The sequence below is a fragment of the Physella acuta genome, unplaced genomic scaffold (genome assembly GCF_028476545.2).
Source record: "Physella acuta isolate Inbredline_101_S28 unplaced genomic scaffold, ASM2847654v3 ptg000966l, whole genome shotgun sequence".
Taxonomy (NCBI): domain Eukaryota; kingdom Metazoa; phylum Mollusca; class Gastropoda; family Physidae; genus Physella; species Physella acuta.
Genome location: NW_026732483.1, coordinates 26880 through 54844, shown reverse-complemented (window position 1 = coordinate 54844; position 27965 = coordinate 26880). Strand labels below are relative to the sequence as shown.

Below are 27965 nucleotides of genomic sequence, written 5' to 3'. Positions count from 1 at the left end.
GCATTGGCAAGTTGTCATACAACATTTTATGATAAACATAAATTCTGTAAACGCTATATTTAAAGCTATTATTATGTACTGTTACTATTACTACGTATTACTGCTTGTCATTGTTAGCACGCTTAATACTTTAAAACACGGTCTTTGACTCATATTTATTAGTGTGAAAGTTCAAACAATGTATGCATAGTGCGTTTGTTAATATGTTTTATTTGATAGAAACATAATAGATCAAAGAAATTCTGCTTTAGATAATGTTTTATTATACTAATAGATTGTATTCAGTAATGAGAGACACACTGTAAAAGTAAATACATGACATAAATTATATGGAATAAACAATTAAAGTCATCGAACAAAAATTATGAGCAATCTTATAGTAGTATTTTAAAAGGCATGAACTAAATGTATACATTGTATTACCTTCAAAATATGTAGGCCTATGTATGTTTTGATAACCAAAATATATTGTGTATCGTTCTTCAATGTAGATCTTACAAAATTTTTAGATATTGCAAGTTACATTTGTGTTGAAATGTTCTTCCTTCTTTCATCATGCCGAAATTATGATAGCGTTAATCTAATTTCTGAGTGAAGTGCCGTTAAAATTTCTACTATTACCAGATAAAGATGATATACAATCAAATTGTTTAGAGCCTAAGATATAAAGGTAATCAGTCACGACCTTATATTTCATATATTAGTTTAAGGGTGGGTTTGGAGTACATTGATCAACCACAGCAATAAGATATGTTGGAACACGCCTCGGTAAACAACTAGCCTACTTGTTTGGGGGTGTCTTGGACACTCTTGTGTGCCAGAGTTTACCTAAACTGAGAGCTACTAGTGTCATATGCATTTCTGTAGCTCACCGATTCCGTAGTGTAGGTCGCTCTTCATACGACTGTAGGCGCAAAAGTGCTCATGTAGGAGAGTTTTAGGAATGCGTAATGTAATCCAATCGCAGTAGCAATACAAATGCAATACAAATCAGGTGTAAAAACTATATTCAGTTTATTATTGCATGCTTTATATTGTATTTGTAATTATTTTTTTAAATGTGAAAAAAAATACTTTAGGAAGTACAAAAAAAAAACAAAAAACAATCGCCAGGATTTTTTTTACAAAAACATTTTTTGCACAGTCCGATTTTCGCCGAGTTGGTCATCGCCTAATCAGCACTGGTCCAGTTGAAAATGTTTCCGCTAAGTATTGGTTGGCAACTGTAAAAGTAGCCGCCCTTATTTGTCATGCTCTGAGTATGGAAAAATTGTTAGTTTTTGTAATCATCTTTAGTATTAAACATATATTTACATTTAGTTTGACTGTATTTTGTTTGCTCTACAAACTGTTCATACATATCAATATTATTGTTTTCTTATTAAACAAAACTCATACATTTTTGAAGAACAGTTTTGTTCACACAGTAAATGTTCAGGTTTAGGATTATACAAACTCAATAAAGAAAATCTATTTAAACTGATCATTGCAGCGTCTCGACTTACCTTAATTACGTGGCTTAATGTGTTTTTGTTTACTTGGTACTACTGACATATAATTAGAGTCATCATTGTATTCATTTTTTAATGAGTTGTAGGTGGTAGATGTTATGCTTGCTTCATTCGTTGCTTCTTGCAATGTAATTTCCGGTGATTCATTAATATAGTCATACACTTTAGTGTTCTCTGAAATGTGCAAGTATTTTTTATATTTGGTAAAAGTAAAACAAAACTTGTTTATAGAAAATATAACTTGCGAAGGTGATATAACAATACACGTTACTAGCGTTGACTTCTAAACGCCGTAATAGACTGTGTAAATATTAGTGTAACATTATTTTTTTTTATCGAAGGTAAGTTTCCTTTCCTTTACGTTCTAAATCAAAAGTCTTAAAAATGTGTTATATGAAATAGAGGTTTTTAAAAGGCGTTTGTTACCGCTTTTTGAATAATATATTTAATATTGGCTGGTCGCAAAAAATTAATAAACATCAATAAATCAGATTCTTTCGGATTTTATCAATGCATGTTGAATGCAATGCAAGAGATTGTTGCGTATAGATTTAATATATTTAATTTGTGAAAAAGGGATTTTTTGGTAGAAGGGGGTAAGCGAGTGTTTTGTCGATGTTTCTTAGTTTAGATGATATAATTTTATAAATAGTGGGTAGGCTACCATGAGAAGGGGAGAGGAGAACATCACGAGGAAAGCATTAGACTGTGATCCCTTGTAAATGATTATAGTGTAAGTGTTTGTGCTTTGTTTTTTACGCTGTCATAATTAATTCATGTTTTCATTATTTTCTTCGTGCATTTATTTCGTATTTATTTTGAAATAATTGTTGTAATTTATTTTTCGTGCGTTGTTTTATTTTCCTATTTTTTCCTTTATCTGTGTTGTGTTACTGTTACAAATATTATAGTTTGTTTTTTTTTAATTCGTATGCTGTTGACCTTTTGTTTTTATTGTTTTGAAATGTTATTATTAGGCTGTGATTTCTTAAGTATCCTTCATGTTGTAAGTTTACTTTTATATTGTGTTTAAGTCGGATTACGTGTTTGGTTGTGGATTTTTTTTTAAAAATACTGATTATTATAAATACTGTTTTATAACCGTAGTACATGTTTTAATTTTTTTTTTAATTACAGTTATTCTTCGTAAACTGTTGATATTCTTATTGTGTTTGTTTGTTATTTTCTAATTTTATCGGGTTGTGTTTTCTTTGGTACACTTCGTTTTTTTTAGATTTAGTTTTTGAATTGTATTTTAATCGGTTACATGACGCTTTGTTGTATTATATTACGTTTTTGGTTGTGGATTTTAAAAAATACTGTTTTCAAAACAGATATATGGTTCAGTTTTAAAACCGTAGTACATATTTCATTTTATTTTTCTGATACATAGAAATATATTTTCATTTTCTCGGGATATTTTTTTCTTATACATTTTTCTTCCCATTAAGAATTTTTGTAATATATAAGGAGTAATCGAATAATAGTGTACAAACCATTTTTACTGTTAAATTCAGGTGATGTTAATCCGTCTCCTAATTCTAAGACTTGATTAGAATAGTTATTTTTTGCATTGCCGTTAGAATGCGTTGTCCTCTTTAGCCTCCATACTAGACATATAACAGCAATGCTGATGATGAAGACACCACACATGGTTCCTATACCTATTCCAATGCCGATGCCATCTTTCATTCCCTTTGAATAATCTTTTTTTTGTGTCTGAAACTTAAATAAAAACATGTTTCTCAAAAGATACTTACGTAATACGAGTTAACACAATCTGTTTTAGGTGTAATCTCTGGTGTAGATTATATACGAATAATTGCAATAATATTAATTGCTTCGACATTCAAAGGTTCCAATATTTCAACCAAGATGTTAAAATATATTTTTACAAGCTATTGATGTTGACATTCAATAATTTAAATACGATGTTGACTAAAACATTTAAGGGAATAATTACATGTTACACAACATAATTTTAGTTATAAGGTACCTTCATCACAAAGTTCCCCATGTCTCCCAGTATTACAGCTGTAACACGAACCATTGATGTTGTTACAAAGCTGGTCTAAACCATCCATGCTACATACTTGCTTGCAACTCTCACCTTGATATGTAGCATTGCATGCTGAGGAGTTATTACTTATAAGTATTTCATGTTTATACTTCAGAGCAAATATTTAACTTAGGTTAAAATAACAACGTTTACTTATTTTTAATGAAACATTATTTATGTGAAGAAACGTGCAGCATAAACCTTGCAATTAAACCAAGCCATTATATTAAATGTACTCTCACTTATTACATAGTTCATAAATAAACTATCGTACATTGATAAAGACTCGTGTTATTTAAAAAAACAACTTTTAAAACATTTTCTCAATTTTATACTATTTTATAAATAGAACCACTAACGTTTTTCACAGTGGGGTCCTTGAAAACCTCGAACACAGCTGGAACATTCCCCAGTGATGCTGTCACAGACTGAGTCAATACAATTTGGTGAACAGTTGTACAGGCAGTTCTCACCGTAATGGTGTATAGCACACTCTTTGTACAAAAACCAACGCATGCTTTAGTTTCATAATTTACACTGATAATTATAAATAAATTTTTACATTTTTGTTTGCAGTTTCACTTCCATATTTCATAACACAATGTTAGATTAGTAGTTTATTTGTACTAAACTACATAACACACTGAGAAAGTAAACCTCCCCGCTCACAGTGCTAGTGCATACGATGAGGTTCACATTCCGAGTTATCTACTCATTTTTGACGTGAGTATCGTTACAACTAGGTTGATGAAATTTCATAATATATAAGTATGATATCAAATTTGTAGCTATGTATTAATTTTTCAGCGATTCCCGTTAACTGGAAGTTGGTCTTATTCTACTTTTAATTTTTCTTAAGGTTGTAACTTTAGTATATTTACAGATGGATAAACGAAATTTCACAAATAAGTAAAAAATCTTTTCTGACTTCTCTCAAACTTTGAGTAATTACAGTTTAACGGTAGTAGTAGTTTTCGCTATTTCCGATTTCTCAAAAAACACATTAATTTTTAACGTAGTTATATTCCGCACTATTATACACACGTTCTTTGTTGTTTACTTGATGCGCAATTATGTGTTCTATAATATTCTATTCTATTTTTTTTAATTTTAATTAAAAATTGATTAAAAATCATGACTATATCCTGAGTTGCCATCCCCTGTAGTTTTATATAACTTAAGTATATTCGAGAAAGTTTAGGGTTGGTCACTCCCGCTTTCTTTTCTTAGTAGTTTATCTAAATATATAAAGGAAAGTAGTCGGATGCCGCATAGGCGTTTCAAATTTGACTGGCTCCTGAGTCGGGCCGACGGAACAAGGGTACCGGTGCCGGTCGGCTGCAAATTACACGATGATAGGGTCAAAACTGACCTCGACTGACAATCAACTTATATGAGCTATATATCGAAAACAACTTTAGCCGAACGACACCCAACCCCCCACCTGATATTTCGTGCCCAACACGCATGGGGCTGATGAAGTAGAGACCTCGACTTATAAAGGAATAGTGTGGTCAGCACTATCCCAGCCAGAACTGAGTGGACTCAGGAACGGTCTTCTGACTGGAACCCGGAATCGAACTCTAGAATTTCGGGTATCCAACTCTCTACCGTTAGGCGGCGCCGTCCCATGTATATAATATAATATATAACGTTACAAAACATACTATTCCATACCTTCTACACACCCCTCCCCTTGATATCCCACAGCACAACCAGACCGACATCCACCTGTAGCTACAAAACATGTCTCAGTTGGGTCGTTACAGTTGCAGGTGTTGGCACATTCTAGTCCAAATGTTCCACTGGTGCAAATAAAGTCTATGAGGATAGGAGGTAAAACTTGGCTTACTATACATATGTGTATATCAATTACATCGAACTTATACTAACTTAACGTGTAGGATGACCCAGGACTAGTTCATGCCATACTTTGTTTTTTTTAATGTTACAAAACGTGTTTTAACACAGTCACACTATCATAAATGGTTTATACATGCAATTAATAAATATTTATAGGATGATAAAAGAATAGAGAGATAATGTACACAAGAAAAATCAGTTTTTAGATGTTTACTTTTATTGCAACAATTAGAAACGTGGGACAAGTTCACACGCTATACTTGTTTATTAAAAAAACGGTTCTGAAAAAGTGCAAACATCTCTGGCAAATACTCTACTTCACTGGAAGAAGAGAATTCCCATTACCACTTAGGACTTCTTAATTTTCAAACTATTACTATGTTGGCTCTCCCCTCTTTCAGAAATCAAAACGTAAAAGATGTTTAGGTAATTATAAAGGTATATTACCACAACATTTCGACACAACTGATTTTTTCTTAGGAAAACACTGGTATGGTATAATTAGTTTTGTGTATCACTTACCGCCATTTGCCTCCACCTCACACAACGTTAGAATATCGGAAACATTTACAACAACATAAGACACGGGTGTTGTTGGTGTAGTTGTTGTCACGTTGTAAATAGTTACATTGTTTCCAGTATGTGTATCTTGATAATAGAAGAGTTTATTATGTGTAGAACTGTAGCTTGTCAAGGTGAATCCTTTGAGCCGTTGACGGCTACTATCTGGTGATACAAATGACTTCAAGTTACACAGGCTTTGTAAAGTAACGCGGCCTTCGGTTCATCTCTGCTTAATTGATAAATATACAAATTTAACTTATGTTACCTCTGTTATACAGCACATATCTGTTAAGGAACAGTGGCTGTGTAAAAGTTACCCTCCAAGAGCCAGGTGATTCTGTTTTAGTGTGCGTGCAAGATTTTTCATTAAAGAAATCACTACTTGGATTCCCGTCTACAGCTCTGGTAGAATCAAATATCAGCACGCCCTCTGAGTAATTGCCTGATTGCCAGGTCGGTTGTCTTAGAGCAAGATTGCGACCTAAATCAGTCAAAAATGTTGAATACTACTATTTAGTACATTCGTACTTAGCCTACTTCCAGATCTTAATCGATGCACTTGGGTAGGATTCATCAAATAATGGAATAACGGTCTTGCTAATTGCGTGACGTCATGTATGTTTGATTTCAAATGAAAAAACATTTGATAAACTTATTATCTGATCATTATATATTTATATTCACCATTATGTAACGTTTGGTATAGTTTCCATTCAATATGTTATACAGCTGTATAATAAAATAAGTGCATATAAATGTTCAATAACAAGGTTTTATGTAATAATAAACTAAAACGGAGAAAATAAATATATATTTTTTTTAAACACAGAATTATGCACCACAATATTATAACTATAACGAAAAGCGTGGGTCGCAATAATTTACATATATATATATATATATATATATATATATATATATATATATATATATATATATATATTGGTTTATTATTATATATTTAAAGAAAATCATTTATATTCTCTTTTCCAGTGCATTATGACATATAAAGAGCTTGCCATTAAAACGTTTTTTATTCAATTTTTGTTTTCAGTCTTTTATTTACTTTTTTTTTTAAAATAGAGTTGCATGAATAAAAACATATGCGCACAAAGCGAACATGGCAATGCGCGTATAATAGTGCGGAAAAAATAATGTATTCATAATAAATCAATCTCTCATCCAATTAAGTCAAATTTGATGTCAGATTTTGTTGTCATCAAGCCTGACCCACGTACCAAGTTCGGAACAAATCTGCCAATTTGAAGTTTTGATCTATTACAACAGACTGACGACAGATAGACTGATGACAGAGGAAAATAAATGAAAGCTTGTAATAAAAGCTTGTATAAGACTTAATAAGCACTTTTAGGGGAATTGTTGAAGACAAGATAGTTTCTACGAATATTTATGAAGTGTAATGTTTTCTAATTTTGAAACATAAATGTAGCATGTAATTCCTTACCCCCACTCATTAAAATAGAGCAAACATTTTTATATGATTTAAAGTCAACAACAACTTGCTGTGCCAAAATATTGTTAGAACAGAAGATATCGGTGACTTTAGCGTAAACTCTAACAAGAGTCTGTTCAGTGCAGGCAATGTCTGCTCCACTGTTGTTTTTAAAATTCACTTGGACATTTTGAAGCGAGTCTGAAATGAACATTTACTTTAATAACACACCATGTTGATAACAGTCTATTACATATGACATACAAGTTTACCAAGAGTTTGTTAATTCTATTGTTTTAGTAAAAGCTTTAATTACGAAATTGCTATACTATCTTAATGTCAATCAACTGTCTCAGTATAGTTATAACTTTACTAGCTTTGCTTAGGTTTTCAAAAAAACATTTGAAATTTGAATGATTAATTACTTGCTGAGTGGCTGTTTTGTAGAGTTTTTAAGTTTAAAGAGTCTGAGTAATTTCACGTCAAACAGTTGATGGAATATTCACAAACTAATTTCTCCCAAAGTAATTAAAACTACAAAGGCTGCCTTAAAAATACAGCTCAAATATTATATTGAATTTACTTTCGCAATTAATTTTCATATATTTAAACGATTGCTATACTTCCTGACTTTTGTTTTTGTCGGAAAAAGTATAAAAATAATTTTTAAAACATTAATTTAAAAAGTTACTTCCCTTGAACGTAGACCAAATAACGTAGTCTTTGTTTACTTTTTCTTAAAAAACAAATGCTATGCTCATATTAGAAAATACGGCATCTATACAAATCTAACGACCCCCGGGTTTTTTCCGACGGGCGGAATGTTTTTTGTTATCCCTCAGTGTCGGTCTACGACCATGCGAAGCGTCGTAGGGGGTTTGAGCAAATTCAATTTTTAATATATAGCACATATAAGGAGAATTTCACTCGCGGTCATTTTTTAACCTTCATCGAGAGCTTAAACCAATAGTTTTTCCATACGGCCTAGTCATCAACAGATGTGCATGTAAAAAATTAGCCAGATGTACAGAGGTTAAGTACCCTAAAATCTCTGTTGACATTACCCTGTTTTTCCCATAAATTACAAAGTTTATATAGGGAAAAAAGACAGGTCAGTTTTCACCACTTTACGAAATTTTCCCAGATATGGCATGTTTTTATGACACCCTTAGGCGTTCTTCTACGGCCTCACAAAATATCAAGGTGGTCGTTCGGCAAAACGTTTTTTCGTAATATAACTCATATAAAAAGAATTTCACTTGCGGTTATTGTTTAGCCCTAGTCGAGGTCTCTGTGTCGAAACGACAGTTTTCCAATACAGCCTAGCCATTATCAGAGGTCTATGCAAAAAATTAGCATTCTCAACAATTTATTTTTTTACTTTTACTAACCCGCTTCATAGAGGACAACCCTAAGCCACTTGACTTGATAAGCAATATCCCACGACACAGTAAATGTTTGAACCCTCGCACACGTCATGTCATCGCCATCTGTTACTATGGTGTTAGATGTTGTCGTTCCTGGCTGAACTGTTGTCAGGTCCTCTGTTTGATAATAAAAAGTCAACCTCATAAAGGGATGATTGTATCTGCTCAACATAACTTTATAAATATGTCTTATTATCAAACTACTCACGATATTGACATAGAGGACCAAACCAGCCCCTGACACATGTAGACCCTCCTGTACACTTTCCGTCAACATCACATTGGTTGTTGGCACAGTGACATTTGTACTGACAGCTAGAGCCGAACCAGCCAGTGTCACATGCTAATGACAGGAAATTATATGAGATTATAATATATTATTTCGTTGCTTATACGCTTGTTTTTATTATTTATTTATTTTTGTTCATTCTCTCAAGTGAGTTCAGATAAAAAAAAAACTCTTCAACATTATCGTAATAAACTTAAGTACTGTACATCTGATTTTTATGTGTAGGCGTGTATACTTGTACACAAATATCTATAAAAGTTACTAAATAAAAACATAAATATCACAAACCTCCACTCGTAATCCTTAAATTAGTAAATAATAACAATGTTGATAGAAGAACTATATTGCAATCCTTTCCTTTAAGGTATAAAGTAGAATATATTAGTGTATAAAAACACACCAACGGGTGTAACGGTTAAGAATTTTACATTTATCTTTTTAGTCGACCGTTATAAAAACAATGCAAATTTTATAGAGCTACTCAGACATACAGAAAAAAGGGGCATCGACATGGACATCGTCATGTGCTATGCTCCAATACAGAGGCGTAGCTATGGGGGAGGGCGCCAACCTTAGGGGGCGCCAAAATTGGTTGGAAAAAGTAATAGAAAGTTTGAGGGGGGGGAGCAAATCGAAAGTTTGAGGGGGGGGGGGGGGGGTTGCAAAGCAAAAGTTTGAGGGGGGGGGGGGTGCAAAGCGAAAGTTTGTCCCAGGGCGCCGTGAAGGGTCGCTACGCCTCTGCTCCAATAACTGACAAGGAAGAAGAGATAAACCAAAGTACTATAAAAGACTTCAAAAATGTTTTGAAATGTACCCGCAGAAAAACATAACCCTCTTGCTGGGATATTTAACGACAAAAAGGGCCAAAAAATACAGTATATGAACATGTCATGGGCATCTATGCACTTGGATAAATGTCTACTAATGAAGAGAGATTTGAGCATTTTTGTGCAAAAAACAATATGGTCATTGTGGTATATTCCTAACGCATGAAAATGACCCACATATAGAGGGGCACTCTCGTGAGCCCCCGATTACACTATCTATGGGGCGTTGTGTACGCGCCCTCGGTTTAATCATAGAATGTTGTGTGCTGCCTTGTCAATATTGTAGGGCTCTTCTTAAAGCTATAATTTAAGCACCATAGTGTTCGCAGCATATTGTAGGGCGCCAAATCGCACCCTGCCGGTGTGCCGGGAAACACGCCTGATTTGTTTAGTGAATGCTTGTAAAACCCCACCTTATGCATAGTTCATCGCACTATTTAGAACGAACGAAGAGGACAATTTGCTTAAGGGATAGCCCAGTTGCCAAATCGCACACTACAAGGGCGCTGGAGACCGCGCCTGATTCGATTTAGTAACCATCGTTGTTGCCCATCGTGTATTTAGTGTATAGCCTTTTTTAAACTAACTTAAGCACCATGGTGCTCATACGGGAGCCCCAGCTGCTTCTGGTCACACAATAGCCTCTTGAAGTTTTAACACTGAATTAAATAGTAACCTTTATCAGCTATGCAGGACGTCCGATTAACGAATACGATATGATTAAACTGCCGCTCTAGAACTCAATATTGACAAAAAGTGCACCCTCCTGAGCACCGAAAATAGGAAATTTTTTTTATCGCAGAAATCTTCTAGGGAGTATTCTCACCAACTCCCCAAAGTTTCATGGCAGATTAACGGCGTAGATCCGACTTTTATTTTTATACACCGTAAAGAGAGAGCTCTTGCAAAATTAAGGCTAGAAACCACGCATTATTTTTTTACAAAATGTAACACGTTTCGGGGTGATTAATAAATGAATATGTTAATAGATGTTAACCTATAGACAAAATAATATATATAGCCCCCTATAGCAGTACTGGTTGCCATGAAAACTACGAAAGGGTGTGAAAACTAACACCTTTTCAAACCTCTAAACCTTTATTTCCAAAAGATATTTTTAAAAAGCTGATGAAAGATGTAGATTTCTCAAACCAAACTATACATTTCTAAGTTTATTCATTGCTAAAGTTTGTATTCAATTTTAATACATATTTTACGTACATTTATGAGCCAAATTTGGGGGTGGTGCTTCATAAATTTCAATATTTCCTAAAGACTTATAGTAAACGTAGTTTTTAGTTGATACAATGCTAAGCTTACTACACAATCTGGGATACAGCACTTGAGGGTAGACACGCCCTTCACCCCTCTCCCCCTAACCGCGAGATAGTGCGTGAAGATCCGATGAGCCATAGATTACCAATGTTTATTCACCGTGTAGATAGTGTTAAGCACCATGTTTCCATACAGGGCCTAAGTGAGTGCTTATCAGCTATCCCATCTAGTATCTACATTAGTTAGCGGAAAACACTACACAGAGTTAAAGGCATACACATTAACACATGTGTAGTTTACAGTCCGATGTAAAGTCTGATGAACTCGTCCAAGCCTTTCACATAATAATGTAACAAGATTATAAACTTGTCTTTGGTTGAATAGCGAGAAGGGGATGAGGGGGGTGAAGGGGATGGATTTAGTGCATTCTTCACACTGACAGACATGTCCATAACGCATTGTTTCAGCTTAGTATAAAACATACTAAACAATCTTTAATAGTGTTCCAATGACAGTCAACAAAGTTAGCAAAGTTTAATTTATTAACCTAAATGTTGTTGTATCATTTTAAAACAACAAATATAAAAGATGGTTGCCAGGCCACGTGGTTAGTTGTAACCTATTGTGAATTATTTTGATTTACTCTACTATAATACAATTGGTCAAGCCTATCAGTGAATCTTCCCATTATTTATTTTTACGCGAATGGCTTTATATGGAGTTAGACTTCAAATTTTACTTTGTAGAAACTTTTATCCCACTTATTTGTAGAACAGAATAAAAGGTCACTACACCAGCGTGTACACGAGTGTTTGGCCGATAGATTGCTGTAAGGTCTATGGAGCCTCGCGAGCAATAAAAGATGTAATACCCGCTCGAAGATAGTTTGCCGGGGGGGGGGGAGTACCATGTTTCTTATCGCAATAAAAGGATAACCGTAAACTGTAGAAGTCCGAATTGTTAGTGTTAGATAGCTAAAAGGTATTAGTACCGAATTAAGAAAATAAAATGATGAGCACTAAGTCACCTATATCGAAAACATATGTATCTTGTATCCTTAAATAAGATTTGTTTGCAAAAAACTTTTAAAAACGTTTATTCAACTCGCCAAATTTTCAAGTCAATTGACTTTTGCTTTTAGATACAGTATTCTGAACAACTTCCCCAAGCTGTAGTAGAAGGTGTAGTAATGCGTAAATGACAAACAGAAAGACAGACATACATTTGCCTTATAATCATATATATATATATATATATATATATATATATATATATATATATATATATATATATGTTACGGTCAAAGCCCGAAGTCGGCCAATGCGCGGATTGGCCGGCCAATCCGCGCATTGGCCAATACCGCCTCCCATAAGTCGGTCAAAGTCCGAAACTTTGCTTGATTTCGGCCTTTGGCCGGCCAATCCGCAGACTGGCCATGGTGGACCGGCCAAAGTCTGAAATAGCTCTTGATTTCGGCCTTTGGCCGGCCATTCCTCGGACTGGCCATGGTGGACCGGCCAAAGTCTTAATTAGAAGATCATCTGGCTAAATACGACCTGGCCAAAGTCTGAATTAGAAAATCATGAGCAGATTTTGGGTTTTTTGATGCCGTAATTATCATGAAATTAAGTCTTTATTGATTATTAATTAAAGTAAATGACAGAAACATTCATATTTTTTATTGTACTATAGTCTCAATCAATCAGTATTATCATTTGTTACAACAAGTTGAACTTTTATGGCATTTAGAATTACATAGCAGCTTGTTATTTTTACACTTGCAGCGATTTGTTGTGCACTTGGTTGTGCAATTGCAGCGAGTGTAGCCTTGGCCCCCAGTCAATGATTGTGAAGATGCGATGAAGATGCGATGGTTCGTAGTGATTTTTCCTCAGTGCCAACTGACGACAATAAGAGCAGTTTTTCGTGAAGAATTGAAAACTCACTTCTAGCATACAGTTGTTTTAGAACACCATGTTCCGTTCCTAATTTGTAGAAACCGCCCTCGACGCTCATGACAACTGCAATCACGCTTCGGTGATCACCGCTACCTCTGTCAACATCTGGAACACGGATGCGTACATTGTCACCCACTTCACCATCTTTAAATTTTGTATTTGATGTTTTAAGCATCTTAGCACCTTGATTTTGCAAGCCAGTATGAGCTGCTGATCTGTGTTCCATGATGTCTTGTTTGTTGTGACACAATCTGCAGGTAATGTTCCCTCCGTAACCTTCGTCTGCTTCATTGGGTACTCCACAAATAGCATGGACATCTTTGCCACAGGATCCACAAGAATGAGCTGCACTACAATGTTTTTTACAAACTATACAGATTTTGTTGGCCACATTATTGTCACGCAACTGATCTGGACGTTCCGCAACGGCAGCAGATGTGTTAGCTGAGGATGTAGTTGCATTAATGTCAACCTCCATTTCTTGTTCAATGTTCTCAAGATCTTCCTCAGTAACTATTTTATTGAGAGCCTCTCTTGTTAGATTTGAAGTCCCACTTTTGCTTTGCATCCAAACAAGGCTTCGTATGGTGATTGTTGGATTCCTTGATGAAAAGAACGATTTTTCATAAATTGAATGAATTTGAGACTCTCAGCCCAATGAGCTGATTCATTTGTTTGCATCCATGTCATCATCATATTTTGAACATTTTGGTTGGCACGTTCGACTGAACCTTGGCTTTGGCTATGCCTTGGTTTTCCGTGAACTAGTTTAAGTTTAGGCCACATGTTTTTTAGTTCAGAAATAACTTGATTCACAAATTCTCTTCCATTATCTGATTGAAGCACACTTGGAGCACCAATAGTCGTGAAGATATCCAGCAGCTGGTAAGCAACTTCTTCTGCTCTTTTGGTTTCCAAAGCTCGCAACAATATGAACTTGGTTAAATGATCCTGGTAACTGAGTATAAACTTGTATTTGCCGTCTGTGTTACTTTGCATATCAATAATATCTACTTGGTATCTTGAGTTAAATTCTTTAAATATTAAAGGTTTGAAAACAAGACCTTTCTTGGGATTAGACAATTTTGTCTGACAAGGCTTGCACAACCGAAGATACATAGTAATGATTTCTTTGGTGATATTTTTGTACTTTCTCTTGAGCTCTTTTTACATCCTTGTGGATGCTTTACAAACAAGAGCTAAACAATACGTTACTCACAATGAAACCGCACCCAGAATAATGAAAACGCGATCACAACTTAGTCTAGATAGAACATTGGCCAGGACATCCCGGCCAATGCGCGCATTGGCCGGCCAATGTACAAAATACGCTGTCAAGTTTAAGCACTTCGGACTTTGGCCAGTACGTCCCGGCCAGTGCGCGCATTGGCCGGCCAATGTACGAAATACGATCTTAGTTCTAAGTTCTTCGAGCTTTGGCCAAGAGAGCCGGCCAATCCGCGCATTGGCCGGCCAATCCGGGGTTTGGCCGCACTTCGGGCTTTGACCGTAACATATATATATATATATATATATATATATATATATATATATATATATATATATATATATATATATATATATATATATACATATATATATATTATACATTAATAATATTTGTCAGCGACCACTACCCATCAATAGCATAATAATGAGTAACAGAATATATTTTTAAAACTTAGATCTTTTTTGTAAAATAATATAGACTTAACATGACATTTTCATAAATTCCAGATACTTACCCTATTAATAAATGAGCGTCACAACACGTACACTTTTTTTTAAAAGACAGTAATTCATTTAAATTTCTTTAGTATTTTGTTTTAATCTACCATACTTTGAACACTATATAGATATAACGTTTAGAGCCAAATAATATCGCGATATGTGTCCCAGAGGTCTATGGAATATTACTTACTGGAAGATTGTGTAGTTGTTTAACTTTTAGATAACGAGTGTGCTGCGAAACGTCCTGAAGTCTGTCCGTCTGATAACAACTTAACACACAAATGCATGTATCCTACACTTCACGGATCTATTGATTAAAGTATATTTTTAATTTACATATATATATATATATATATATATATATATATATATATATATATATATATATATATATATATATATCGTGTAATTTAGAGTCATTCATGATGATGGCTTAGAGGTAGTGGATGAGGGGTATGGCTTAAAAATGTTTGACTAAACACATTGGCATTTGAGAATGTATTTAAGAAATTGTATTTAGCGTTTTCAAAAACAGGTTTTGTAAGTAATTATGATACTGGACTGACAGAAATCGATCAAGGAGTTTCTATACAACCAATCAATGTTTGTCTTACGAAAGTGAAACTTCAGTTTATAACTTAGGCTTGACGAAAATAAATAGAAATGTAGCCTTAAACTCAAATAATTATTTTCAAGTTATCAAGATTTGCAACTTTTATAAAATTGACTTTAAAGATATTAAATTTTTAAATTATTTTTAGGCGTGAGTATTTTATTTTTTTTTATTTTTATTGTCGCTTTGATTGCAAAATCTAAAACAGCACGTTATTAATGTCAACAATATGATGGAAGGATTCTTCTCAACTCGGTCGCCTCCATTACCTTTCTGCGAACCAGAATGTCAAATGTACTGAACTAATGTCGTTTGAAATGTTTCTGTCTAGTTGTAATACCCCCTTCTAGTTTAGCAAATAGGATAAATCATATGATCACTAAAATAATCTTAATCTACGATTGCTCAAAAGAAGTAATATGGTATCTATGACCTTTTTAGAACAGAGACCTCAAATAAAATATACACATTGTTGCAAAAATGACTGTCTATTAATGTGCTAGTTTACTAGTTTAATCGTTTAGTATTGTTACTGTAGCTATAGTGTTGTAGTTATTAGAGAAACGGTATAATGTGTTGTCTTTGTGTAGTCTGAATATACACATTGCATAATAATTTAGAGCGGCCTCTTGTTAAATACAGAAATCCAAATGGCTTGTTAATAAGCTAACAGAGCTAAATCCCTTATTTAAATGGAAATGGCTACGACTAGTAATAAACGGTACTACTAACTGTAATCTACTAGCACTTATTAAGGATGTTTATTTTTGCATTATAGATGATTATATCAAATCAAAAGAAAACAAGAAAACAAAGTAGAACAGAAATGTCGACATAATTCGTTTTTAGGGCCATTTTAAGCCGCAGTCAGAATTACCATTTACCATTTTATTTTAGTATAATTCAATGTTACAGAGAGTACTTTAGGTGTGTTTTTACTGAAGTTGATTTTAATAAAAGCTCTAGATTCAAAGATGCTTATTTTTCGTGTGTATTTATACTTAATGATACGCTCGTTACAGTGTATAAACATAATATATCGTAAAACTTCTTTAAATATCAAACTAAACATATTTTAAAGAAAACTATTTTACCGCCATTTTCTGATGAACCTTACCACATCTCCCTTCTATGCACTACCTATCCCCCTCCCCCATCCTCTCCGGTCAACTACACTCAAGAGTTAGCTGTAATAACCTCTGAACCTACCGTTAGACTGTACGGTCGGGTTAGATCTACGATGGTGACCAATCCCCAAGTGTGACACACGCATGGGACGAGTCCATCTCAGAAGGCCGGTGTCACAGCATTTATCTCTCTTAAACTTCTCTCACCTCTGTTTCAACTGAGACACGTCACTCGTGTTGATCCTTTAATTACTGTATTTTATTATCAATCTAAAACTGGTATTTGTGGTATCTTCTTGCCCGTGGCGTAGTTTATTATTTTACCTGTGTAAAACGTATTCTGCCCGTTGCATAGTTCACGTGGCAGTAGATTATGTGTTAATATTATAAACAGTATTATTCGTGTCAGTTAAATGGTTCAGAAATAGTGTCTAAAATTGACACACGTGTGGAATTCTTTTTACAAAAACAATAGTAAGATAATTTAACAAGATAAAATGCAAGATTAAATACAATTATTAACATAACAATATTATCAAAATAAAAAAAAATAGATTAGAATAATAATAATATGGGTAACATTAATCCAACATTGACAACTAATTCACTCATTCTGAATAATCTTGACACAGTGTGTTATATTGTATATTAGGTTTTAAACAGAAGTTCAGTCACAATACATTTTTATGTGCAATGAGTAATCGCAATTTACACACTGATAAAAACAATGCATAGTATATAAGTGATATTGCTTACACTATGATTAATTATTTTCTTAATAATAAATACTACTTACCTAAATGATGTTCTTCGAGGTTTAAACTCAATTTGAATGTTAAAATGTGTAGAATTTATAAAAAAAAAATCTCTTGGTTAAAACGAAATGGGCGGTTAGCGGAATCCAATTATTACAAAATTATACAGCACTTTTTAAAGATTGATTAATTAATTCTTAGCTTTTGGTAATATTGAAGACGGATTATTTACTTAAATGGTTTTAATTTAATTATGTATCACATTTTATGTCATGCTTGACAAATGTATTATGAGTGATGTATTTTTTCAAATAGTTGTTATCACAAGTAAACAATAGTCTAGCAATAGTGCTTATTGGATATTTATAACGTTACATTTATAATACTTAACTTACAATTAGAGCACCCCTCCCCTTGATATCCAGCAGCACAACCAGACCGACATCCACCTGTAGCTACAAAACATGTCTCAGTTGGGTCGTAACAATGGCAAGGGTTGGTACATTCTAGTCCAAATGTTTGATGTGTGCAGAAATAATCTTAAATATAAGAAATGGAGAAAAGACGCAGTTACCTTTATTAATGTTTTTTTTTGTAGCAAAATGTTAACTTGTTATGTTAGAAACATAAATAATGTATATATTACATCACTTACCGCCATAGATCTCCACCTCACACAACGTTAGAATCTCTTTAATATTTACAATAACATATGATACAGGTGCTGATGTTGTGGTTGTTGTCACGTAGTAAACGTGGACGATGTTGTCAGGATTTGTGTCAGTGTAAGTAAAGAGTGTATTGTTTGTTGAACTATAGCTTGTCAAGGTGAATCCTTGGAGCCGATAACGGTAATCATCTGGGGATAAAAATGTCTTCAAGTTACACAGGCTATATACAGAAACGCGATCTTCGGTTCTTATCTGCCGTTATCTTTCAATAAAGAAATACATTTATTACATAACATTATAAAATTGAAGTTATATTAAGTAACGATACTATCATATATTAAACCAAACGAATATATTATATAGAATAATGTGTACCTCTGTTATAGAGTACATATCTGTTGACATACACTGGCTGTATAAATGTGACCTTCCAAGAACCAGGTACGTGTGGTAGAGTGTGTGCACACGTGTTATCAGTTAAAAAATTCCCACTTGTATTCCCGTCCACAGCTAGAGTAGAATACAATGTTACACCCTTCTCTGTCCAGTTGCTTGATTGCCAGGTCGGTTGTTTTAGCGCCACATTCCGACCTAGAAAATTGTTAAATTTGATGAACTTTTGTAAAGAATATAATCTTAAAACTAAAAATAGATGTAATAGAAAAACAGATCAATATAATTATTACCACAAAACAATATTAAGAATTGATATTCGTTCTAAGAATGGGTTAGCGAATATTGAAATAGTTATACCTACATTTTGATCTATATTTTTAATAGCATCTTATATTAAACGTGTACGACGTGAACATGCATAAACCTAAAGCCTTAACCACGTTAATGTTTAAAACAAGTGAAAAAGTTTTCAAAAGTGTGATTGGGTCTTCAGATTCGTATGGTAAAATCAGTGTTTTTAGAGCATCATCAACACAAACGTAACGCTTATGATTCTTAGCTGGTGTAAATCTGACTGTGTAAAGTGTTCGGGTCGGTTAAGCCTGGGGCAGCCATTAATCAAGAATAGACAACTCAAAAATCAAACACCTGCTGGATTGTAGTTTGTTCTTGATTGGAGAAAGTCGAATGCAAGCAAATCCAAAAAAAAAAGTAGGCTGACATTGGATTAAACGACCTATGTGGTGCATATGAGTTGACACGTAACACTTAATTGTGTTGGAGGTAGTCCCTTACAACACTAGAAATAAGATCGAAGAAGAAGAAAAAAGTGCAGATGCCTTTCTTCGATGTAAAGAAAGAGGCCATAATAATGCTTAGTTTGCATATACACTTCGAACACCTTTGCAAAACAATAACAGCTTTCGTTTAAAAAAAATTCACACAGTCCCTAAATATAGTAATTAACTTAATACGATAGTTATATTGTCCTACAATAGCGACCACTTCCCAACGAAGGTGTGTTTACAAAGCCGTTTCATCGGTAGATGAGAAATCCATCGACCTAATGTGGTAGGATAGTCTCATGATCGATAAGTTTTAATATTATAGCAATTATAATATGAAATGTAATGCGTAATGTTACCTCCGCTTATGTAAACAGAGCAAACAGGTCTGTCTGTCCTAAAATCTATGAGAACTTCTTTGATCAGCGAGTTTGTAGAGCAAAAGAAATCTGTGGCTTTGTCAAATACTCTAACCAGCGTCTGATTAATACAGGCGATGTTTGTTCCATCACGCTTAGTAAATGAAACTTTTGAATTTTTTAAAATGTCTGAAAAATATACATTTATTAAAAATACACCATTATTTATAACATAGTAACGTACCCGTCCCTCGCGATCCTGCTGTTTCAGGAGAAGGGCTGAAGAAATATTTTTAGAGGATTTGATTAATACGTTACCAATCGAGTTGTTTTCCAAAACTGAATTAATCAAAGCAGGCGATATATGTATTTGATCATAGTTGTTGTGATGCGGGTTTAAAACATTACAAACTAGACGATCTAGATTATGCTGTCTGAGAGCCTTGAGTGTAAGTTAATCACCCTCTGTAAAAGGGAGCGAGAACTCATATCGGGGGGCTCTCGGAAGCAACCAGTTACACCAGGGGTCTCCAAACTACGGCCCGCGGGCCGTATGCGGCCCGCGATGTCCTCTCATCCGGCCCGCGGAGATACACTATCGCAAGATACCGAACAGAGGCGTAGCGGGGGGGGGGGGGGGCAGGGGTCTTTATTTGTCCCCGTGCGCCGACCGTAGGGGGCGTCAAAATGGGTTGAAAAAATCGAAAGCTCATTTTAGCTGCAGCTTTGCATTATAAATAGTAAACATATATGGGAGGGGCGCCGAATTGAAAGTATGTTCCCGGGCGCCGGGAAGGGTCGCTACACCTCTGATACTGAATGCCGAATGTTTGGTTTAAACATAGAATATGCTGTGCCACCTTGTCTCTATTGCAAGATGCTTTTTTTTTAAAAATAAACCGGGAGTGATCTCCCCCAAACTTTCTCGAATATTCTTACATAACTTTGAAATATAGACATGATTTTTAATTACTTAAACTTTTAAAAATAGAATAGAATCTCATAGAAAAAAGAATTGCGCACCAAGAAACGCCAAAACAAAATGTGCATAATAGTGCGCAATATTATTAGTACTTTATAAATTTACATGCGTTTTTGAGAAATCGAAAAGAGCGTAAATTAGTACTTCCAGTCAACGGAAATTACTTAAAATTTGATAGAAGGCAGAGAATTAGATCTCTTACTTACATGTGAAATTTTATTTATCTATCTGAAGTAGTACTCACGTTATAGGCTTTTGAAAAATTCAAAGTAGAAAAAGTACCACTTCCGTTTATCAGAAATCGCTCAAAAGGTGATCAAGATCTACGATTTTGATAAAATACTTATATGTGAAATTTCATCAACCTAGCTGTAACGGTACTCAAGTTATCGTGTTTACACAGACAGACACACAGACACATAGACATACGGACAAGATTGCAAAATTATGTTTTTCCATATCAGTGAGGTGTAAAACGTCGAGATTTGCAAAAATCTCGATTTTTTTTTTGCATGATTATAAGACTTTCTCTATACGAGAAAGTAAAAAGAACGTAGGCGCCTTATTTGATTTAAACTTCTTTTTAAACCACAAGTAAATTAAAATGATATTACAGTCAGTAAATTGCGTGCTTGGAATTGTCACATATCTATTAGACCTTGTTGTTAAGTTTACTCATTACTGCTTGCTACGCTTGTTTCTGCAGTTTTATAATTTCTTTATAACTGCTATCCCGCACGTAATTTACCCTAATCTTACACCAACGTAACCAGCAGTGTGCTCTATGTACAGTTGTGACACATGTATGGACTCCATTCAAAGCAGACAGTTATTTTAGATGTTTATGACAACACAGCCTTGTATATTGTGATGTTCCTGAGCATATTATGTATTTCGTTGCTTAATTTTATACGCTTTTTACGTCGGGAAATGAACTTCACATTATGACAAAACCCCGCGATTAAAATAAAATAAACTGGGAGTGATCTCCCCTAAACTTTCTCGAATATTCTTATATAACTTGGAATATAGACATGATTTTTAATTACTTAAACTTTTAAAAATAGAATAGAATCTCATAGAAAAAAGAATTGCGGACCAAGCGAACACAAAAAACAAATGTGCATAATAGTGCGCAATATTATTAGTACTTTATAAATTTACATGCGTTTTTTGAGAAATCAGAAATAGCGAAAATTAGTACTTCCGGTCAACGGAAATTACTCAAAATTTGAAAGAAGGTAGAGAATTAGATCTTTTACTTACATGTGAAATTTCATTTATGTATCTGAAATAGTACTCAAGTTATAGGCTCTTGAAAAATTCAAAGTAGAAAAAGTACCACTTCCGTTTATCGGAAATCGCTCAAAAGTTGATACGGATCTACGATTTTGATAAAATACTTATATATGAAATTTCATCAACCTAGCTGTAACGGTACTCAAGTAGTCTTGTTTACACACAGACAGACAGACGCACACACACACACACAGACACACAGACATACAGACATACAGACAAGATTGCAAAATTATGTTTTTCCGTATCAGTGAGGTGTAAAACGTCGAGATTTGTAAAAATCTCGATTTTTTTTGCACGATTACAAGACTTTCTCTATACTTCGTATAATCGAGAAAGTAAAAAGCAACAAACAAAGAATTATTAGTAAAGATTTGAAACATTTTTAAAAAAATTAGGTCTCTATTTTCTTTTACAAAATTCAACTCAGACAACTTTGGCAAACTGTAGCACACAACTAATTTTATCTCATATCCTTATCAAATGTGTTTTACAAACATGCTACTTACCTGGTTCATTCAGGACAACCCTAAGCCACTTGACTTGATAAGCAATATTCCACGACACAGTAAATGTTTGAACACTGTTACACGTCGCGTCATCGCCATCTGTTAATATGGTGTTTGATGTTGTGGTTCCTGGCTGAACTGTTGTCAGGTCCTCTGTTTGATGAAACAAATCAATAATAAAAATGCAAGATTCTAACAGCTTGTTCACTTTTGTCCAAAGTTACATTAAGATTACTCACGATATTGACATAGAAGACCAAACCAGCCCATGTCACATGTAGACCCTCCTGTACACTTTCCTTCAACATCACATTGGTTGTTGGTACAGTGACATTTGTACTGACAGCTAGAGCCGAACCAGCCGGTGTCACATGCTGAGGCATTGAAAAAGGTAATACATTTAACATTAACCAAATTTTGTGCCTAGCAAGTAGGCCTATATTTTTTTTACGAAAATGCAGATATGATTAATTTCATTTTTTATGTATGCAAAATATGTGTCTAATGTCTTGCATGGAGTTACATTTTAGATGTAAAATTCTTTTCTGTTATACGATAACTTCAATTTCAATTTATATGTTCTTAACAGTTAATCGTTATGTTGACATTTTATTGCCGCCTCGAGCAGGAATGCTATACTGTAACAACCTTTTAACGCTGTATGGACGACAGTGATATCATTGAACCCAAAAACTAGCAGCTTCTCGTTAATTGACAGTTCAGTATATTACTCTTCACACTGTAAAGATCATTACACGACAATCTAAAGAAGTTTAATCACACGATTGTTGGGCAAAAGCCTTGTAAGTATTGTTCTTCTCTCACTTGAAAATTGAAAAAAAATTATCATGATTATAAACTATACAGTTAACCAAATTATTGTAGCTGGCATCATGGGTCTCTAGTACTATGTATTGAGCTTGCATGTTTACAAAAACTCCTACGTTAAAGAGCACGTCTATATATCAACTTTATCACTTTTGTAACATCGGGAAATGAAAACTCGAAGACTTGTTAGATTTAGCGTCTCGACAAAATCAATCTACTTCGATATCCTGGTGGTCTCATGACATAAAAAACATTGAACTTTCAGAACTACAGGGACATCAATCGAGTAAAATATTACTTATTACTTATTATGTACTTAGTAACATGGAACGTAATTTGAAAAGAAAAATGTTGTATTAGGTTTACAGACAATAATGAGACTATACAGAATACTAGTTTACAATTAAGGAATATGAAATCAAAATGCTACGTCATCTTTTTTTCCCGTAGGTATTGAAAGAAAAACAAGGCATAAGGCGATAAGCCGTACATTCGACGTATGTTCTTTTGTATGTTTCTACATTAGCATGGGCGTGTGTGCGGACTCAAGTCTAGGTTGTGTGTTTGAATTTGATTAACCGTAAGGAATAGTGTGGTGAGAGTTGGTGTTTATGTGAGTGTGGTGTGGTTTAGTGAGTACAAGTGACACCTACCTTCTACTTTGATCTTGATGAAAGTTATTAATAATACCGCAGTCAAAAATATTTTACAGTCCATTTAATTTTTCTTTTGATAATAAGCTATTGATAAAAAGAAAAAAGCATGATATATATATATATATATATATATATATATATATATATATATATATATATATATATATATATATAAATTATCGATGCCTTCTTTTCCGACAAAAGCTTTAATGAAAGACATCACGCTCTTTATTTCTTATTTTCAGTGCATATAAAAAAATATTATTGTACACGATTTTTTATTTGTTTTATTTTCCACTACTAAATCGTTCGTTTTAGAAATAGGCCTACCAGATAAGCCACAACCTATAAATAAAACAAAAAAAGAAAACTTTGCAATATAAATACAAACTTATGGACTAATTTACAACTTACGTTTACCATTGAAAATAAGTTAAAATGTGTTTCACTACGTGTTTCAAATCCATTGCATTGAAACCGATATCACATTACCTATCGCTATAATTGCTTAGATAACGAAATGCTCCAATGCTTAAATACTTACAATCGTATTGTGTGTTACTTCCTGGTTTGTTACATTCAGTATTAAAAAAATCACAACGAAATTAAAATCAAATGTTTGTCAAGGTTTTACTCAGTTCTGTTTCTCATTGTTATAACCTTTATTTTAGATACAATATTAGTCGAATGAACATTTTAAATATATGATATATATGATATATATATATATATATATATATATATATATATATATATATATATATATATATATATATATATATATATATATATATATTTTTTTTTTTTTTTTTTTAATTTATTTATTTATTTATATATATATATATATATGTATATATTTGTATATATATAAATATAATATGTATATGCAGATCTTAAAATAAGTCAAATTTAAAATCATTAATTGTTATAAATATATACTAGTAATTACGCTAAAATAAAATCGTGTAATTTTGATCTTTATACTATTATATAGAGTCTAATCTAGTTGTGACTTTTTCTGTAAAACATTTCAATTTGGGCTACATTCAATGTTAGAATTAGGGTAACTTTTTAATTAACATTTGGGTTAACTTTATTCCCTCCAGAGTTTATGTTGGTGTTAAGGTTAAATGATCAAGGGGTAAAATAGGCTGATGAAAAAGGTTTATTGATAGAGAGTCAAGTCCTAGTACTCAAGTTATAGGCTTTTGAAAAATTGTAAGTAGAATAAGTTCCACTCCCGGTTACCGACAATGGCTGAAAAGTTGAAACTAAACTACAAATTTGATATAATACTTATATATGAAATGTAATCTACCTAGCTGTAACGGTATTCAAGTTATCGTGGTCACTGACATACACACAAACACACATACAAATACACACATGCAAACACACAGACATAAGGATATAATTGCAAAACTATGTTTTTCAGGTGTAAAACTCGATTTCGACTTATCGCACGGTTAAAAAACTTCATATATTCTTCGTATACGAGAAAGTCAAAACGTATGCAGTGAGGATTAATGGTACGCTGTACTATTAACCCGTAAGTTTTGAATTCGGATCATCCGGTTTGTTTTCACAGGACCTACGTTAGTCTATTAAATCAGTACCTGACTCACGCTAGGGAAAAGTAAACCAGATTTATGTTTTTTCAGCTAAAAAGTTCCTTAGATTGCACATATATATTATTGTTATGTCCCCTGAGTTGTGTTAATGCGCTTCCTATCAGCACTTAACACTGCGAAGTAGCTGGGAGAAGGACCGACTCGATTTTGAGAGTCGACGATAGGAATAATCTGAAACTGGTAGCGATGTAGGCTCACAACCCAACATACCTAACTTTGTCTTGCATTTGATAATGTAGTGAATAAGTGAAGGGGATTGAAGGGGGGGGGGGGAGGGAGGCGGAATGTAGTATGAACATAGTAAACTGTTCCGTCCCCTAATGTTCACAACTCGTGTCTTGAGCGGTCTTTAATCACGTGATCATAGTCTGGTCTGTACTTGTTTGTGTAGGTATATAAAAGAAGCGTGACAACACGGTTTTTGTTCGCCTCAGTCCAGTACTTTATAGCTATCAGGTTAGTGTAGGCTAGTGTAGGTTACTGTAGGTTAGTGTAAATGGGTAATGGTGTAGTTTGGTTAGTGTAGGTTGGTTAGTGTGGGTTGGTTAGTGTAGGTTGGTTAGTGTAGGTTGGTTACAGTAGGTAGTGAAGGTTAGTGTAGGTTAGTGTTGATTGGTTAGTGTAGGTTGGTTAGTGTAGGTTAGTGTAGGTTAGTGTTGGTAGTGTAGGGTAGTGTAGGGTAGTGTAGGGTAGTGTAGGGTAGTGTAGGGTAGTGTAGGTCAGTGCTGTATACTTTAGTTCTCTAGCCACTGTGTCCTGATTTTGTTCTTTACTTTAGTGTTAATGTTTAGAATAGACTGTGTGCAGACAGTGTAGATAAGTATCACACTTTTATATTAGTACTGTAACGAGCGTTTGTTTTCTATAATATTGTGTTTTGTACCCCGTTTGTGGTTAGTTGTCTTTTACGTTGTGCGACACACTTTATTTCCCGTAACGGCGTGTCAGTCTGATCACAACTAATGTGGGTCTTTAATGCTTCCAGGTGTATGGTCTGTTTAATGTGTAAAAAGATCACAAATGATGTAATAGGTTGCTTTGTTTATTGACCAGACGATTGCAAAGCTGTGCCATTATATTTCTATGTCTATTAGCGCGCCGTAAAGGCGTAATAAACAAAGTAAGGATTATCCTGGAATTATTTTTTTATTCTTTTTACAAGCTTTTATTTAACTAGCTTGCTCGGTCGTCAGCCTGTCTGTCGACAGTCGGACTCTCAGTGTAGATCGAAACGCCCGAGCGAAATTTCTGGCACTTCTAACTGACAGATTCTGTTCAGTTGGCACGTGGGTCAAGAAATTAAGACGATGCAATCTGACATAAAATTTGATTTAATTAGATGCCTAATTAATTTTTTATGAATTAATTAAAATTGTGTCCGAATTAGTAGGCAGTCTTATCCAGCTATTCCACACTATTATACACGCGTTATCACGTTCATTTGATGCGCCGTAATTTTTATTCATGCCTACCTAACCTTTAAATGAAACGAAAAAATATATTATAAGGATGATAAGCTGTGGTTGAAAGAGAATTTAACATCACCAAATACAATTGATTTTTATATTGTGTATGATTCCACACGAAAAAAAAACGATGAAAGACTACGTTTTTATTAATAGCATTCCACTTCAGTCTTCAAGTATTAAAAACAAGACAATTATTTTATTATACCTAATCTATCCTAACCTAACCTAACCTAACCTAACCTAACCTAAACTAACCTAACCTAACCTAACCTAACCTAACCTAACCTAACCTAACCTAACCCAACCCAACCCAACCCAACCCAACCCAACCTTACCTAACAAACTTTATTTTATGTATCTTAGTTTTAAGGTGCAGTTTTGTCCACAATACACGATGCCCATGGTGTGAGTACATTCATCAACCGCAGCAAAAAATTAGGTTGGAACACGCCTCAGAAAACACCAATTTGTGAGAGGTGTCGTGGCCACTCTTGTGAGCCAGAGTTAACCCAAAATGAAAGCGCTTAGTGCCACATACATTTCTTTAGCTCACCCATTCCGTACTGCAGGTGGCTCTTCATACGAATGTAGACGCAATAGTGCTCATGTTGAAGAGTTTTTCCTAAGTGCAACGTAATCCAATCGCTTCCTTAATACAATTTACATTTTACTAACATTAGAAGGCAGAAGAAGTAAGGCTTTTTTAAGACCCATTTGAAGCAGATGTGGCTAGTAGCCCAGATGAACTGCAGCTGGAGGTCATAAAGTTGCAAGCAAATAAATTCCTTAGGAACAAGTTCCTAAAAATGACTGGTGAGTTATTACCAGTTTTTGCATCAAGGTAACTTTCAATTTTTGAAAGAACATACCTGTCTGAACAAACATTTTCAAGAAATAAATACGTGAAAAACAATTTAAGAACAAATCT

The 27965-nt window shown here is 34.0% G+C and overlaps 1 protein-coding gene across 1 annotated transcript; it reads right to left on the bottom strand.

The window, feature by feature from the left end:
• Nucleotides 1-1506: 1506 nt before the first annotated feature.
• LOC131953958 (uncharacterized) lies at nucleotides 1507-15157 on the bottom strand (the record flags this gene model as incomplete). Its single annotated transcript, XM_059317407.1, has 12 exons — nucleotides 1507-1685; nucleotides 3008-3230; nucleotides 3605-3642; nucleotides 3930-3998; nucleotides 5248-5391; nucleotides 5956-6159; nucleotides 6263-6478; nucleotides 7463-7651; nucleotides 8842-8994; nucleotides 9086-9220; nucleotides 9455-9523; nucleotides 15148-15157. Coding segments are annotated over 12 exons (1629 nt in total), but the record flags the coding sequence as incomplete, so codon positions are not given.
• Nucleotides 15158-27965: the final 12808 nt, after the last annotated feature.